The 18,016-nt window shown below is 33.4% G+C and overlaps 1 protein-coding gene across 1 annotated transcript in view; it reads right to left on the reverse strand.

Moving 5' to 3' along the window:
• The window catches only part of Smp_175050 (factor for adipocyte differentiation, putative), a gene marked incomplete at both ends in the record, with an annotated part of 49,251 nt that overhangs the window by 22,001 nt on the left and 9,234 nt on the right, over window positions 1–18,016 (reverse strand). Inside the window, 5 exons of the mRNA XM_018790549.1 lie at window positions 2,767–3,037; window positions 4,995–5,217; window positions 5,305–5,439; window positions 6,489–6,607; window positions 16,967–17,198. Coding sequence (XP_018646180.1) covers window positions 2,767–3,037; window positions 4,995–5,217; window positions 5,305–5,439; window positions 6,489–6,607; window positions 16,967–17,198 — 980 coding nt within the window. The remainder of the gene's footprint in view (window positions 1–2,766; window positions 3,038–4,994; window positions 5,218–5,304; window positions 5,440–6,488; window positions 6,608–16,966; window positions 17,199–18,016) is intronic.

Consider the following 18,016-nt stretch of genomic DNA (forward strand, 5'->3'; position numbering starts at 1 on the left):
AATTCTCTAGTGGTCATTTCTATTTGAAGTAGGCATTGATTGTGTTGGTCTAGAAATCCAATGAAACTTTCATTATTAAGATGCCTGGTTTGGAGACTGTAACCTTATCAAAGATCTCACCATTTAAATATTGTATCACTGATTTCCTGTAACTTTGTTTCGATTAATTGTTTACTTGTTTTGCCAAAATACTTGATTACACATTGTCATATACACATAACACACATGTACACTTAACCAGTCAACAAATTTTAGAAAAAACAATTACAGTTAGTCGAAAAAAAACAGATACTACCGAACAATTGCGAGGGCAGAAAGCACAGGTAAACAGAAGTACAATAAAAATAGATTAAATGATGTTACAATAATCAACAAACACACAACAATCCATATGTCGACAAATAAAAAAAGTCGAGAGAGAGAGAGAGCGATATGTAGCGATACACATAAAAACTTTAAACCGACCTATACTAGAAAGAAAACATGATTATTACAAGTAAAGTGAACATTGTGTTTTAATTTAAAAGGTGTGTCGATTAGGTTATTTTTATTTTGCACTTATTGATCATTAAAGAAAACTGGCATACTTCAAATCCGAAAAGATAAACAATTCGCTACATAGTTCACATTTATTGACAATAATCTTAAAACACTATTGGTGTATCTTCCTTGTCTAGGACCAAAAGAAGGAAAGACAAGAAAGAAACAAGAAAGGAAGACAACACAATTCGAAAGATTAAGAAATATGGTAAACATCATCATAATTGCGGTCAGCCAATACATAACTTGTTAGGTAGACAACTGTAGGGCACAGATTGACAAGAATACAAAATTTCTAACAGATACAGACAAAGAAGGAAGGCATCGGTCCTGTTAAATTATGCTTTTGCAATTTTTAAAGGGATTTAATGTATATGTTGGCGAAATTTAGTGTTTTGGGATTGTTAATTCTAGTGAGTGTTGATATTTAAGCGAGAATCTGAAACAAGAACTTATCAATTTTGTAATGATGCTATATGTAGCTAGTAGAAATGAACCCTTGTAGTTAACTTGATCAAAAAAAATCTATTCAATATCAATCACATCGTGTGTAAAGGATAGATCAAATATGTATACATTTACATATGCATATAACTTGTTTATCAAGTGAATGTTTTTTGTAATTGTTCCTGAGTCAGATCATTTAAGAGCCAGTGTTACGAACGACGACGTCAAATATAGGTACAAACGCTTTCAATACGTTTTTTCTTTTATGTATATTAGTGAGAAAATTGAGGGTGAACTCGGAAGCCGTGATCGGGAAAGGAAAACAACCGGTATTTCTGGACTTGTCATTCTGATCTTGACAAAGACGTGCAAGTTGATGACCTTGATTAGATGCAGAATCAACCCAGACCAGTAGCGGCGGTTGTTTATACATTCTCACCTACCGTTTGACTATAAGATGGTATGGTATATGAGCACAGGCATGTGATATGCATAGACTCACACAGTAAATCACGTAGTGTACTGGCCGGCTGCGTGAACTGGATTAGGTGAAGTGAGGTTTGAAATGATTATACAGTGGATGAATGTCGCATGTCTTCACTACAAACCTGTTGTGTGAGTATGTGTAAAGACAATCCGCGTAGTCTGCCATGAAGTCACAGATTAAAAAACAAAGATTCTTATTAAGAAAGACAATCATTTTATTTCTTATATTTTGGTGCGCAGAATGAGTTAACATCGGAGGTTGAGGATAAGGTAATGATCAGATAGAAGATTGTTAAAAATGCTCAGCAAGTGTAAAAATATATGACTAGGAAACATGTTTCTTTACGTCCGAGGGAGAATTATCAAAATTTGATAGAAAAACTTTGCACCTAGAATTACTTTTCAATGCCCAGTTGTGTACAGAAACATAGTCCTATTCTGAAAGAAGAGAATATGTGTTGTAGGCATTTTCATTAAAGTGTCAAAACAATTTCTGCCGATTCAATGCTAATAAATACATTGAATTTCGAACAGTCAAGAATTACATATGATTTCCAAGAAATATCATGAAAACTGTTGGTGATTATTAAATTGGATTTATTTGTTTTTCTTAACACTGGATGTGTAATTATGCCAAGTTTTCCATCATTACGGTTATTTTCAAACAAAAAAAACATATTTACAATACTGGCATGACATTTAAAGCAGCATTGACGGCTGTATTAATGCAGAAAAAAACAACTTAATTTAAAAGTTATTAACTTAACGAAGGAAGTATTGACATTTTCCAGCCCATTTTGTACATTTAAACTTTCAGTTTACATGAAGAAGAAAAAATAAGAAAAGAAACAGTAATTATGCCCACAAAACCCCTTCTGAGTTAAAAAAAAAACCATTATGTGGAAAAAAAGTGTAATTGCAAGGATGAAAATACACGGGTTTTCTATATGAACGAAAAGGTTTAATTTGTTTTTGTGATACTACTGAAATAAGGTAATCTCGACAAAAAAAGACTAGAGTTTTACCGGTAGGTTGATGACAGTTTGTTTAGTTTGATTAGTTGCTATGATCTTCATTGTGATTGGCTGATTCTGACTTATGTTTGGATTGCTACGATGGGAACATAAGTTTATGATTGGTCGATTCGGTTAATTTACAAAAGAATCTGACCTTGGACTAATAGAAGGGAAAAAAACTAGTTGTTCCTGTTTTAATAATGAATAAATATCATTTTAAGGAGAGTTTATTTTATAAGAAAACAAATTGTCATTGCTATTAATAACATGTACTTACGTGTAACATGAGGCCAACATGTTAATTTTTGAATAATATCAATTTGATCATCGATTTTCTCTAAAGAACAATTGACTACTGAATTATTGATATCATTTAATTTTGTATTGGAACCATTGGTTAATGTTCCATTTGGTAGGGTGGAATTACCACTATTACTATAAGGTAGAAGAGCTTCTAATCGATAAGCTTGAATGGGAATTCCACCATCATCTTCTGGTGGATCCCATGTTAAAGCTAACCGAGTTGGTTGTAAAAATGAACCGTAAATCTGCAACAAATAAACAGAATTATAGTAATAGAAAAGATCATCTGAGTATACGCGATATATTTATGTATTCAGTTAATGTAAATTGGAAAAATGAAGAGTTATCATAACATTTTCACAACTGGCAAATAGATTACTCAGATAATTTGTTCAATCATACAGCTTACGGTAACTTATCTGAACTGTAAGATTTGGACCTAGTTTCACAAACTGAGACGTTATCACTGAGATATTTGTGGTGGAAATGACCTTTTGTAGGACCAGTATGAAAAGTATGTTCAGTGTTTCTTGTCGATTACCTCTAACTACCTAACACCCCATGGAAATATTGTACATCAAGTCGAGTTACTCAAGCTAATGTTGGTCGACAAGATTCGGTTAGTACAAAAGGCTAGACAAACATGACATTGTTCACTACTCAATGATTAAGGAATGTACGCAACCTGTATGTTAGATAAGATTTTCAGGAATTTAACATATGTGAATTATATAGTTGTAGAGAATCTACAAGAAACCCAAGAACTGTGTTTTGTACTGGAGGATACTTATCGATAATGCCTTTTCTGAAGCCCAGGTAGTACTGAAAATACTCCAAGATATTCTAATCTACATCATCAACTGGTCCAATTAGAAATGTCACAGGTGAACTAATTAGATAGTTGTTGATATGTGAGATTAAGTCGAATTCACAAACAAGTTGCTTAATAATAACCATCTAAATTATCTATTTAGTCCACAGTATTAATCAATCAGTCATCAACTCAGAGCCTGACATGGATAGGCGTTGGTCCAAGTTGCTATAAAACCTTAGCACGACGAGATGAAAACAACAAGGTGAGTAGCAAAACAGGAATATATTTTGAAACGACAGAGAGGAGCGAAGGCATCTACGCTATTATGAATGATTCTGATCCATGTCACTCAAAGTCCACAACTACTAAATGTAGTTATTACCCAGATTTTAACTAATTAGTATGCATCTACCAAGATAACTTTAACCAACAGGTAATGGCATCATGGACTGATGACATGCTCCGGTTTAGCCGCCCATATATTTCTTTCAACTTACAATATAGTTGAAAGATACACGTATATGTGAGTGAATATTTCTCAGCAGTGAGAATAGACAAAAATAACACGATCACAGAGCAATGAGACAGATATCACTGACAGAACAGAGTAATGATCGTGCTATATTGTCATAAAGAAACAGAAACTAAAAATCTAAAACATTTAATTCCGACTTGACTGTCTAAGTGCCTTGAAATTAGTTAGTCAGTCGAATACCTAAGTAATACATGTCCTAAGCATCTAAGTCAATAAAGATTCACTACTTCGTCAATTGACTACCTATACCTACCTAGTATTCTATGTCTAGTCCCAGAAATGTCAACTTGACAGCCTTGAAATACAAGAGCAGTGCCTCAGGGATTATAATGTTTGCAAAGTTTTAAGTTTCCGGATCCAGCCATGTGTGCATGAAGTCGTAATGCAATGAAAGGATACTCAGGTATAGTATATAAATTTAATGCTTTATGCAAAATCAAACAGTGCCTTTGTTAAATATGAAAATCATACATTAAATACATTATTTGCATATCTTCCTTCAGTTGTCCTTTACACACTTCATCATTCTTCCGATTTCTCCTCGTTTTCCTTCCTCTTCTGATTATTGTACTCTTCTTCTGGTAAGTAATCTAATTCGTATTCCTGCTACATACTACGTATACCTGTCCGCATAAGTAGCGCACGGTACAGTAAGTGGATATTACTGAGTAATCCCAAACTGGGACGAAATAGTTGCTCAATTTTTCTTGGTTTTCCTTTGTAATTAGTTCTCCAGTCAATATCAATATGTGATAAGTGACTTGTATGTGTATAAACATATATATTCAATTCAGCTGTTTACATCGTCTTGTATGTCAAAATAACTTTTCTACTCTAAAAAAAGAATACTCACCCGTAAATTTCTTGGTGGAGATGGATGATCAGGTAAAGTGGCCAGTGTTACTGTTTCACTCCAACGACTTCGACCATCAATATTTGATGCAGCTAAACGAAATCGATAACGTGTATTACGACGTAAATTATCAACACAATGTTCTGTACCAGAACCGTCAAAAACAGTGATAAATCCATGTCCCATAGTTTGATCATCCATTTCTAATGTATATGTAATTGGACTTAAGTGATTGCCATAATTTGATGAATTTGTTTGATCACAAATATTGTTGTGATGATGGTGACGGTGGTGGTGATGAAGATGATACCGATATTGATCGGGATTAGTTGGTGGACGCCAACCTAATGTTAAGGAATGAACATCAGCTTGAATTAGGAATGGTGGCAAAGGCATCTCTGGAGGACTACCAGATGTAGACGCGGAAAGTATTGGACTCCAGGAGCTTGTCAAGAGAATACGGAAATGAAAAATTCAAATATCTGAGAAATATGTATATTGAAATACTAACTTTAGATTATTATGAAATGATCACTGCTACTTCTTAAACTTTTAACAATAAGTCATCTGACATGTACACGTTTATTTTAGATGATTGGAAGTGGATGACAGATAACCACATTTGACCGAGGTTTCGTGCTAGTTGGCACACACTAACATAGCGTAATTGTAACCTTGAGGATACTGACGATTACTGAGTGATTTAAACAATTGTAAGTCAGTTTTATGGTTTGAATCATTATCAAGAAGGTATCTGAATTACGACTCAGCCCGGATATATTCACAGTGACTGGTCACTGAGTAGTCAGTTAGTACTTAATAATCGATCAATGTACAGGATTATGTACTTAACTCTGAACCACCCTTGTCGTACAACGGTTAATGCTACTACCCAATTACTCCAACCGAAGTAGGTGAGTGGACTTCACAGTAGTGACTTATAGGTTGGAGATAGACGAAAATTGAAAATATGAAAGTGAGTTAATTCCTCAAACGCAGTTATTGTATAAATTGGTACAAACAAGAATGTAAGAGTTACTGAACACATGGAACGCCCCAAGAGAAATGAACAACCAGAACTGGGATATAAGGACTATCGTACAAATCTGATGAGATAAAATTGTTTACAAGGCACATAGAAGAAAACACAAATATCGAAAACTAATTTAGCAAGCAAACTAAAATGCAACTGTGATGAAAGTGCGAGTAATTTGTGAATAGGAAAAGACTAAAACTACTACTAAACGCCATAGTATTAGTGATTATCGTGATAAAAATGGCTAAATACCAAAAATATGACGCCAAGAAAATGAAATATTTCGAAGGAGGTATCATTTTTCTCTCTCACATTTTCAACCCCCACCCACTCACTCACTCACTCGCTCGCTCGCTCACACACCCATAGACACATATCCAAGAAAAAATCAATGAAATCACCAACTAGATGTGTCCAAAAAGAGGTTACAAACAACATGCTGATACACCATACCATACCTTTGTCCATATTGATTTATTGCTGCTACACGAATTAAATATTCCGTAGATGGAGACAGTTGATTTATTTTATACGATCTACCAAACACTTGAATTGGTTCGAAAAATTCTGGATCCGGCTGCATGAAAAAAGGTTTAGAGAAATGACGCAATAGTAACAATAATAATTTTTTATAACATGGTTAAAGCATAAAATTTTTTAAGTTACGTAACAATTATTCTAGTAAGAAATTACCATAAACGTAGGTTTATTTTTTATAAAAAAAAATCACCAGATAACATAAACATGATCTGTTTATCTAGATACATTGAATACATTATTTTCATTTTGTGTTTGTCAGAACTGGATGTCTATATTGTGTACATGATGAAACTACTATTCAAATCTTTCTTCATGATTAAATAATACAAGAGAGTTTCTATAAAAATAAAACAAAAGGCTTAACTATTTCTGAAACAAAAAAGTTTCTTGATAGTGAGTGAAAGAGCTAACAAAACAAAACAATGATCTACCATAACATACTGCTCAAACTCTGTGTAGTGGACCCTACTCACAAGATTGTTTGTAAGTCGTACGTAGCAGAACATGGCGTTGAAGTTGCAACAATGATCAGATGGAGTGAAAAGTTTCAGTACATCGAAAGCAGGACGTTGGCATAAAATGTGGATGAAAATGTAATATTGAAGGTTATGTATATATGTATTATGTAACTACTTTGTAACTTCTCACCATAAATATGCATTACTCCTGTCCATTGTCGTGCTTCGCACCTGTATATGAAGTTCAATGTAATTGTCTTTCGTTTTGCCTTAATACTCAAACTTAAGATTAATCAATTTAAATGACATTATATAATTGATAAAATTCTCTTTCCTCGTTTGAAGCATAATAGTTATTGTTAATGGTGTAGTTGATTCCTCTGAGGTAGATAGCTAGATAGTGAAGATTTCATCATCATTCTTTAGATAACATCATCGGTGACTATTTCGCACAGAAATGAGTTACTTGTTAATTCCACAGGCCTTAAATCTGTTCATTTTGATGAGTTTGTTTGAGAACGAAGGGACTGAAAACCTGTGGAATAACTGAGAAACTTACTACTATATGAAATGGACACTGATGTCGGCTGAAGAATGACAATGAAATTTCCACGTGAAGACGATTTAGCTCAGAGAATTTAACAACATTGAAAGCATTCATTTTCAGGTGAAAATCTTCTGTACTACTTCATTTATTCTTCGTTGTTGATATATTAGCTATATAAAGCTCAAGTCTATTTTCTCAAAATATCATCTGTGAAACTAATTTCATTGAATAGTAAATTAAATTTATGAATTTAGAAACAATAAGACTAAGAGGTCTCTTCGTTATAATTGGACGTATCGTAAACACGTAGCATACTAGAAATACTTCATTTTGAAAAGAGTAAGACAAAGATTCTAGCAGAATAGCATGAATTCGTTTTATTTCGTTTGGTTCTCGTCAGCTGCTTACAACCTATGATATTTAGGTTTTATATCCTAAATTTTCCTGCTTGAGGTTTAGTTTAATTAACTAATGGTATCTATCAACTGCGTGTACTTACACAGTCCAGCAGAATGTTGATAACATATCTCAAACTCAATTACCGATGATAGAGTCAATATTAAACAAATTATAATGCATGGATTTATTAAATCTATTCAATATGATTATATGCTTTTATGTTGACCTATTTTAAGAAGAACAATTTTCAGTTTCAATGAGAATGTGTGATGAATGAAGTTCATTTATGTTTAGTGTAAGAGAATCACTTATCGATGATATCTTGAACAAATTAAAGAAAAATATATACTTTTAATTGGCCAACTCAGTAATCAGTCTAGAAGTAATTTACTAGCTGTAAGAGGTTTGGAAATGTGCCTTGGCTTGAACCCATCACTGAGGTTGTACAATATGAAATAGGATCCACATAATAAAACAAAAACAATATTTACTGATTCTTTTTTTAAAATGATTTTCTAATTAGAAGTTAATCTGTGCAGTGAACTATCTTTAGATTGATCTAATCTCTTATTATAAAAATATTGGATAATCTCAGTGATATAATGTTACTCAAATGACTAAAGTTTAAATACAAAAAGTAACGGATATTAACTAAGAACATTCCATTTATGAAATTTACTATGAATAAATAAACATTTAACTTTAAGTAAACTAGAAAAGTATAACAAAACACTTATTCAGTAGGGGTTTTTGTGGAGATTTAGTAGTTGAAAACGTGAGTCGATTGAAACTAGACCACCTAGGAAAACCTGGAAGCACTGGACGGTCGTTTCGTCCTACTGTGAGACTCCTCAGCAGTGCGCATCCACGACCTCGTCTCGCGAGATTCGAACCTAGACGCGAGACTGGTAGGTCCTGGGTTTGAATCTCGCAAGGCGAGGTCGTCGATGCACACTTATTCAGTAGTTGATATTTACCGGGAATGATTATTTGACTACATAACCCAAATGATGAAAAATCCTTTTTAAAAAAATGATTTTATCATTAGTAAAGATGCCAATTAAATTTATATGAAATTCAGCTAGATGTCTACATTTATTATACTCAATTAATTAATTAGCAATCAAAAGAGACAATAATCTATCTATATGATATATGAAATACATTTTTTTCTCCTTCAAATACTTGAACATTAGAGAGAATATCAGTAATTATTCTATGATACATACGAATTATTTCCAACCAAGAAAACTCTGCTGGTTTATAGCTATGAGAAAATAAAACAGCAGATTTCTATTTATAGTTGATTTTCGGTGAAATATTTCATGAACTTAGATGTTTGTGTGTTAATTTTTTGGGGGGTTTCTAGTAAGGGATTGCAATTTCGAAAGCTAGAATGAACTACCCTCACCTTCAGATGTACCAGGAGATTTGTATCACATATATTATTCTTACGTAGATTATTACTTCTGCACATACACACTTTATCGGGAGTTAGGAAAAATATGCAACTAAGATAATACTTCTGGCTAAAATGTTGAATAACGTGGAAAACTATCGAGTGTTTTAAACAACATTTTAGGAACGATTTATAGCTAAGTAAGTCATAGAGAGTTTTGTCAAGATTTAAACATGTAGTTGCAAAATAGTCAGTCACAAAGTACACAGAAGATACTAAATCATTCCATGAAACTATTAACTGCTGGCCAGAGCCACGTTGGTAGATGCTGAATAAATTGTTGGGATTCATAGTGTTATTGTGACAGATAGTTGCTAATATCGGATGTTATGATTCAAACTCGATGGTGGTGGTACAGATGCGTTCACTCATTATCAACCTGTAGATCGTGAACTCTCAACCGTAGCTGCTACCATGACTTGGTGGTCTGGCTTGCCTATCGTGATGACCCAACCGAGCTAAAATGGATGGAACATATGTTCCCGTAGGTTCTACCGTGCTAGGTAGGTCAATTGGAGAACGGTAAGACTAAAAGCAGCAACTCAAGGTCTGAGGGCGAAGTCGTACTGCTGACTGGAGAGGGGTTTGACAGCAGTAAGGTGTTTCCTTCGGACAACCAGCATCTGCAACAATGCTGCCTTCTCACAAGGAAGGAGGCGGTTAGAAAAGATCAACCCTAAAAATGTCACGCCTCACCTTAGCTCACGGATTTCCGTCTCCGGAGGTAAGACCCTTTGAAGAACGAAGCTAATACGTCAAAAGCCTCCCACAAAAAGGCCGCGCGTGACCGGTTTCAGGCAATTGTACTTTGGGCTCTGCGGTCACGCTCCCAGGTCGTTAAGATCAACATTAATCCAACTTCCTTTTCAGGTCCCACAAGAAATACCCTTCCACGGTATGGGCAGCCGGGAAGTGATATTAGCCCTCATACACGTAACAGCACACGAGAACAATTTGGTCACATTCAAATCCTTCTTACACCTCCTAATAAACCTCTTATCTCCACTGACTGAGATCGTGAACTATAAAATTATTTTATACTTTATATTCTATGAATTTATGCTTTTTTCTTAAATCATATTCTCAACGGCTTAAGTTTTTTATTGTTACTAATATTGCTCGTTCTTTGTTATTTATTTCGATACTTTTATCTCGTTATGTTGAAGCAACTCCATCTGGATCCCTTCTAGGGTTACTGATAGTTCCATGTCTGGATGAAGGAGGAGGATTGGGTATGTGTTTACAACCCTATTCTGTAAAAAGAACCTTGCTAAAAATCCACTAACCAGAAAAGTTCTTTAAACCATATCAATGTGCTGTAGAAACTTAGACCGATGAGTATATTTATTTCGTTGTCATCTTCGACTTACTGGCTGATCGATATATAAAACACCAGAAATTAGGGCTTTACGGATGAAAATATTAATAACTGTGATTGAATTGAACTCCAAAACATTTACTTAGTAATCTGGATCAATCTTTCAGCAGGGAAATAATATTCAAAGACACAACATTGTGATAAACAAAGAAAAATTAGAAAAATATCCAGAGTTTTTGTTCACATACACGGATTCATACAAATATATATGGCTCTTATCCTATAAGCTCCGCCTGTAGCTCCTCGGGGGGCTACTGCCGGTCCCAAGCCCGGGTAAAGGAGGAGGGTTGGGCATGGGGTTTCAAGGTTATGCGTTTGCTGGGAGATCTAAATGTCTTGAGTTCAATACACTGTAGGATTGAGAACTAGTGAGGAGTCCCATGTTACGGTGAAATAGCTATTCAGTGTTTCCTAGTTTTTAGTGGTTGTCTATTGAGTGATGTAAACTATGAAGCCTACCCATCTCTACAATCCACGTATGATTTAAATTAATAGGCTATGCATAACGTAGCCTAAACAATCATTATATATATATATATATATATATATATATATATATATATAGTTAGTTAGTTAGTTAGTTAGTTAGTTAGTTAGTACATACTAACTGTTGACATCAATTAATCAAGTTTAATTTTAAGAAATTCTCTAAAAAATTGTAAATACCGGAAGTAATAATGATCGGTAGCAAAATTAACCATGCTCCATACTAGTCACTCATTGATGATGATGATGATAATAATAATAACAATGATAATAATAGTAGTGGTCATATATGGTATATAAAACGTTTGTTTAAATCAAACCAAATATCAGATTTAATGACGATTGAAACTACGTTTATATTATAAACAAGCATCTAAAAAGTGAGGAAAAGTTCGAACAATTAAGCCAAAATATAAACAAACCGAATGATGAGTAAATCATGTCATGATTGAGAAAAAATAACACTATGGTGAAATTCATTACAAACATTGTTAATGAAAGAATTAGTTGACAATGAAAGGACTTCCATCAATCAATCAGTCAATCATAAATAAGGTAGAAGTTGGGATATTTGTGTATTGGTTCCAGTGTCTATACATTAGCAAAGCGAGATGAAACTATCAAGGCAAATGTCAGAGTGGTAGAAGTAATAACATTATCAATAATACCAGAAAAAATAGGTATAGATGATATGATTCGAGGTTGAAGAATGAATTCGTGGGATAGAAGAAAAAATATAAAGTAACTGTGAAGACAAAGAGTAAATCCATCTGCGTCAACCTGACCGATTCAGTTATGTTATACGCCTCCAATTACTAGTAGTTATGATAATAACATAGACCCCAACCAAGTAGTCTGAAAACACCAACACAGATCAACCCAACAGTAAGTGACTTCATGAACTGATGTCATTTTTTGGTTCTGCCACACCTAGTCTTTTTATAACCTATCTCCACACTGGCAAACATCGCGTACCGAAGTAGGAGATGCATGGAAACGAGTAATACATGTTCGAATTACTTCAACCAATTACAATTCCAACAATAATCAGTACCAACTAGAGAACTACTAAAAGCCAGAAAAAAGAAATGCATATACAGCTTTTTTGTTCTATATCACGACTCCCTTTAAACAGTCTTGATAAAAATGACCGCATAAGAGATCAAACCGATGACAGTTAAGTTTAGGATGATGTATTCACACCATTACTTTATAGTCTAGTGGTCTTTGCAATTAGCATTGGTCAGTTTATGATGTAGAACAAATCACATCATAGATCATTGATAACTTTCAACTATACACTCCTGACAAGGTTGAATCTTACAAGTTTCAACTGTTTCTCACTAGAATTTAGGTGCGTTTATATCAAAGACATTAAATATAATATACTGATCTGTGTTTTTTGGGGACGATTCAACAGTAAAAATAGGTGATGAAAAGGTTAAATAGGTGTGTATAAACGTTCAGTTAAGAAACTTACTGTTTTTAAAAGTTACCAGCAGAAAATAACTTAGAAAGTCATTTCCAGTAGTAGACAATTAATTTGGCAATGATTCGAGGACAGCTTCCACTAAGAATTGTTTTTTTAGACAACTATTGGAAATCAGGTATTATACTGGATAGCTGTTATTTTCTGATATGAGACTTATCAATAATATGCTACAATTAATCTATGATGCGAAATATCTTAAAATTCAACAATTCTTGCGAAAATTCTGATCTTATTAATAATGTTTATATTATATCCTAAGGTGCCTCCACATGAAGTTACAAGCATATTAATCTGAGTCGTAAAAAGAAGAAAAATCTTTTTGACACGGGCCCTTTATATCGTTAATGGTCGGCTAGAATCTAGTAACAATAGACATGTAGTCACCTTTCTCGTAAACAAGTCGTTAATTTGATGTTATGTGACTCGGCTAGTTATAATCGATGTGGAACCTGACACATATACATCGGTTCGAATGATCACAATATATCAGCATAGTATGGTGAAGTAAACAAAATGACTAATAAAGAAGTTGGAATAATGACAGTATTAATGGTAGCAAGAAAGACCAATCATGAGGAATATGGTTCACAATGAAGGAATATAGTTGCGGAATAAAAATCATGAAGGAATACTGAAACTGGAGATTTAAAAAAATAAATAAATACATCTCTTTCCCTGTGATCAATTTTGGCCCATTTTTAACTTAAGCATTTTGGTAGTTACCAAGCACTGATTATGTAGTGAACAAGGACTCAGGTGGGAACAGCCACTTTATCATTTAACACAAAATTACAGAGTCATTTCGTAAAATTTGAAAACTATACATTCAATAATTCATTTGCAAATCCTCCAGCAATTGTTTAAAACTGCATCGTTCCTTCATTGTTATTACAACTACTCCCTGTCCCCGTTCTCTTAGATTCGACCTTCCAAACCTTCTGCTGACAGGCATCTCACTTCTGATTGGTGTTACAGACATAAGAAGCATGTACTACAATTATACAAAGGTTTAATGTTTTAAGTGGACTGATGTTTATCATACGATTCAAACAAGATTGATATACTGCCATTTAAGCGACTTAAAATAATAGTTCAATATTATACTTGATGCAAGTTTATTCTAATTGCTATTCATTCCATTCATAGAAAAATACCTTTAATGAGTTGTATGCCTATCAATCTACTTTAACTACATTTCTCTATGATGTTATAATATGAACTTATTAATTTAATCTCAGGATTGTGTATGGCTATTTAGTTAAATGCCCTAAGAAAATATCCGACCTTCATTTAAATTAAATTATAACCAAATTACACTGTCTTCAAAATGAACACATGAAAATCTCAGTCGGAGGTTGTGACTAATGAAATCAAACAATGTCGAATATAATAAAGTTACCCACTACCGATATTACACACTTTTCGCACTATGTAACACACTGATTGAAATTGAATATATTAATCACTGAAATTTTAGCTCATTAGTCTATATATGATAAGCTTGTTCTCTATGCGAGATGCAAAAGGTTTGAGTTCGATCATTAGTTAGGGTTGTCAGTCATACACAACTAGAAGTTAAACATTAACACCATTGGATGCCGACCGGCTCAGTGGTCTGAAGGTTAAGCGTTCGCGTGCAAAACTGAAGTTCCTGGGCTCGAATCTCGCGGGTGCGGGATCGTGGATGCATACTGCTCAGGAGTCTCATACTAAGACGAAACAGGCGTCCAATTCTTCCAGGTACTCTATGGTAGTCTAGTTTTAATTGAATCATAATTTCAACTATGAAAATTCTTTAATTGATAATTAAAAACAACTTCTTTTCATAATTGAACTAATCATTACTAACAAGCTATTTAATTTAGTATGCCTATATGTGTGAGTGTATGTTAAACAAAAAAGAAAGAATATTACAAAAATAACAGTCACTTAAACTTTTAATTAGAGAATAAAAAAAAAGTAACAACCATAATCATAACAACACTAATTAAGAAGAACAATTACAGAAAGAATATATTAAGTTCATTATTGATGGTCTATTTATTATAAACATGATAAAACTATTATTATTTTCTAATTATACTATACAATAATGAGAGAGAGAGTAATTTTTGTAGCTAAAAAAATATTAATAAAATCACCTGGATACCGATTAAATAAACTAAATGGACATTTCTTTCTTTTTTTTTTTTAGAAAAATCTGTAACTATGAAGAAATCAATTATTTTTGTTGTTTTACAAAAAAAACCCCAGTTAGAACAACACATGTAAGAGAACAATTGTTTTCAATTAGATCGTCATCAGGCTTTACTCTAATATACATGAATATTTAGAACGGGTTTTGTGGAGATTTCAGTATTTTTTCAAAGTTGAAATCATGAGTCAATTGAAGCTAGACCACCAGGGAAAACCTGGAAGTACTGAGCGGCCGTTTCGTCCTATTATGGGACTCCTTAGCAGTGCGCATCCACGATCCCGCACTCGCTAGATTAATATTAATCACATGTTCTTCCATTTCAGCTGCAATGGGACCACTGATAACTTTCACCTTGGTTTTTGATCCAGATGAAGTTGATCGAAATGCATGTTCACGTGGACAATGCATAAATAATGGGGAAATAGTTCGTAAACCTAAAATTTCAATGACCAATAAGGATGCTAGACTACTCATACTGGTCGAACGTCATTGATTTGTCAGTGTTAAAATCCGTAAAGTCGTATCTCGATTGGTGGATAATTCACGTGATAAAAAGCCGGACATAAAATCAATAAGGAATTAGCATACGTCCTATTTTTTATAAAGTCATTACAGATACATTATTTCAATAACAGTATGGGTGTATTTTTTATGAATTGATTTCCGTCAGAGTAGTAGTGAAAACTAAAAATAAAGGACTAAACAGCTGTTTCGTTGTATTATACAGCGATAGGGTATCGAAGACGATTTTTTAGGGATCGATCACAGGACCTTTAAGTTTGCAGGGGGACACTTAACTATTAAAACGATTGGAACAGGATGATTTTATAATTATTTAATTCACACACACACACACTCTCTCTCTGACACAAATATACACATGCTCACTTTTTTGTTAATTTAAGTCTGTGTTGATTCAAGTGTTCTATAAGTAAATATCTTGAAATAAAAAGCAAACAAACAATAATGTCAGAAAAAGAAACACTAAAGCTTTAAAACTTAAGATTTTTCCAAGATGTAGTCTTTATCTTCATGATGATCTCTAATGATCAATTGCCACTCAAAAAAATAGTAACAGTTAGCAAATTCACTAATTTATATATAAATGAAGAGGTATAATGTATTGTTGTTGAAAATAAGTTATATAGTATAAAACAAGTCTAAATGATCATGAAATTAGTTAGCAGATGTACATTTTTAAGATTCACAAGTAATGAAGTTTGTAGTACAGGTAGATGCATTTAGCGGTAGAACGTTCAGTGAGCTACTTTATAAAGTAAAGTGTTGATGATACCATATCTCTAGAACAATAAAAACACTGGAATAAAACCAGTTAACTTAGTTGGAGAACACACACCACTGACAATATTTTGAAGAGAACTGCCAATGAGTCTCTTTAGAATGGGCAACTATTCTTCATATCATTGGTATGTCGCAATTAAATTCGGTCATTTTCTTAAGGTATATGCATCCCTCTCGATCGGAACCTGTAACTTTACCCAGAAAGAAAGATAAAATCACGGGACACAAATGATGTGGAGGCTGGGATAAACTTAATCAACCACATTTTAAAACATTTATAATACAGAGAAGTCTGAATGGAGAATGATATAATAAGGAAGAAAATAATAGTACTAGATGATGCGAAACTTAAAACTAAGCAGCAAAACGGAAAAATAAGACAGTAAGTGAGTATATCTAGAATAAGTAGATATTTATTATCAATGAACAAAAAAAGTTGTTCATTTCTTCCAGCTTCTCAGTGGTGGCACAGCTGAGTCAGTGGTTTAAATTACCACACTTTTTTAGATAGAAATTTGTTCATGGTAAGCTAAATAGTCGACTAGTGTGATAGTCATCATCAAATAGCACTCAATAACAAAAACAAAACGAGTCCTTTAAAGCTCGTTAAAGAAACAGTGATAAAGTTAATCGAGTGAGAAAAATAAATAGTAAAATGTATGCACACACGAAACTCACATTTTTGTCTAATCCCAATTCAGATGAATTTGTAAGCACTTGAGCATATTCTAACTTGTATGATGTAATGCGTGATCCATTATCTATACCAGGTCCCCATTTAATATGCAGTGAATTACGTGTTTGACATATTATTTGTATAGTTCGTGGAGGATTCGGCTTAGATGGCAAGGTAATGAAGTGTGCAATCGGACTAAATTCACCACGAATTCCAGAGTAGTTACAACATACTCTATAGGAAAAAAGAATTTGAATTGATATCAGGTAAATAAAAAACATTGAAACATAGAGGACAATTATAGTAGTAAATAAAAACTTCTGAGTTACACAATGTCTATACTATGAATAACATTTTATTATCTGACAAGAGTCGCCGAAAATTGCCATAAAAGTATCAGGAACCAGGAAACTCCTGGAAATATTATAGCTAATCAGTAGTCATTAGAAACTTCAAATATAATTCCAGAAGATAACGGGCTATCTTTCCATAATTCAGAATTATTTCCCCAGTTTTAGCATGCTTTCCAGAACCACACAGGATTGACACCTTACATGAAATCCCATAAATACCTTGTTTTCTGTACATAAACTAACATCGGAAGCAAAACTCTTGAGATACTTCCCACTTTCTATCTTTTGTTTAGGGTTTGATAGTAGAACATTTCTGGAACCTGGAAAACACTTAGAAAATCGATGTTTAAGCATTTAAATGCAGAACTTATTCAAATACTAGGCAACGAGAAATTCTGATTTTAATAGTTTGAACCATTTTAGAGTTACAATTGATTTCGCACAAGACATTTATTCAACTATACACTTTTTGCAAAATAACATGATGACAAGTGTTTGAAAATTTACTGAATACACAGTCGACATGGAATGTGCTGAAGTATGTAACTCCAGGGGATTTGATGTTCAAGTGAGAAAATTAAATCAAACAGAGAGATTGTAAGGCGATTATAGAATTCCAACTCAGCAAGAAAGATAATGGTGACTGTCTGTTATAATTATATTTTAAGAACAATCTTTCTGTAACAAGAGGTAATTCTA

The sequence above is a fragment of the Schistosoma mansoni genome (genome assembly GCF_000237925.1).
Source record: "Schistosoma mansoni, WGS project CABG00000000 data, supercontig 0062, strain Puerto Rico, whole genome shotgun sequence".
Taxonomy (NCBI): domain Eukaryota; kingdom Metazoa; phylum Platyhelminthes; class Trematoda; order Strigeidida; family Schistosomatidae; genus Schistosoma; species Schistosoma mansoni.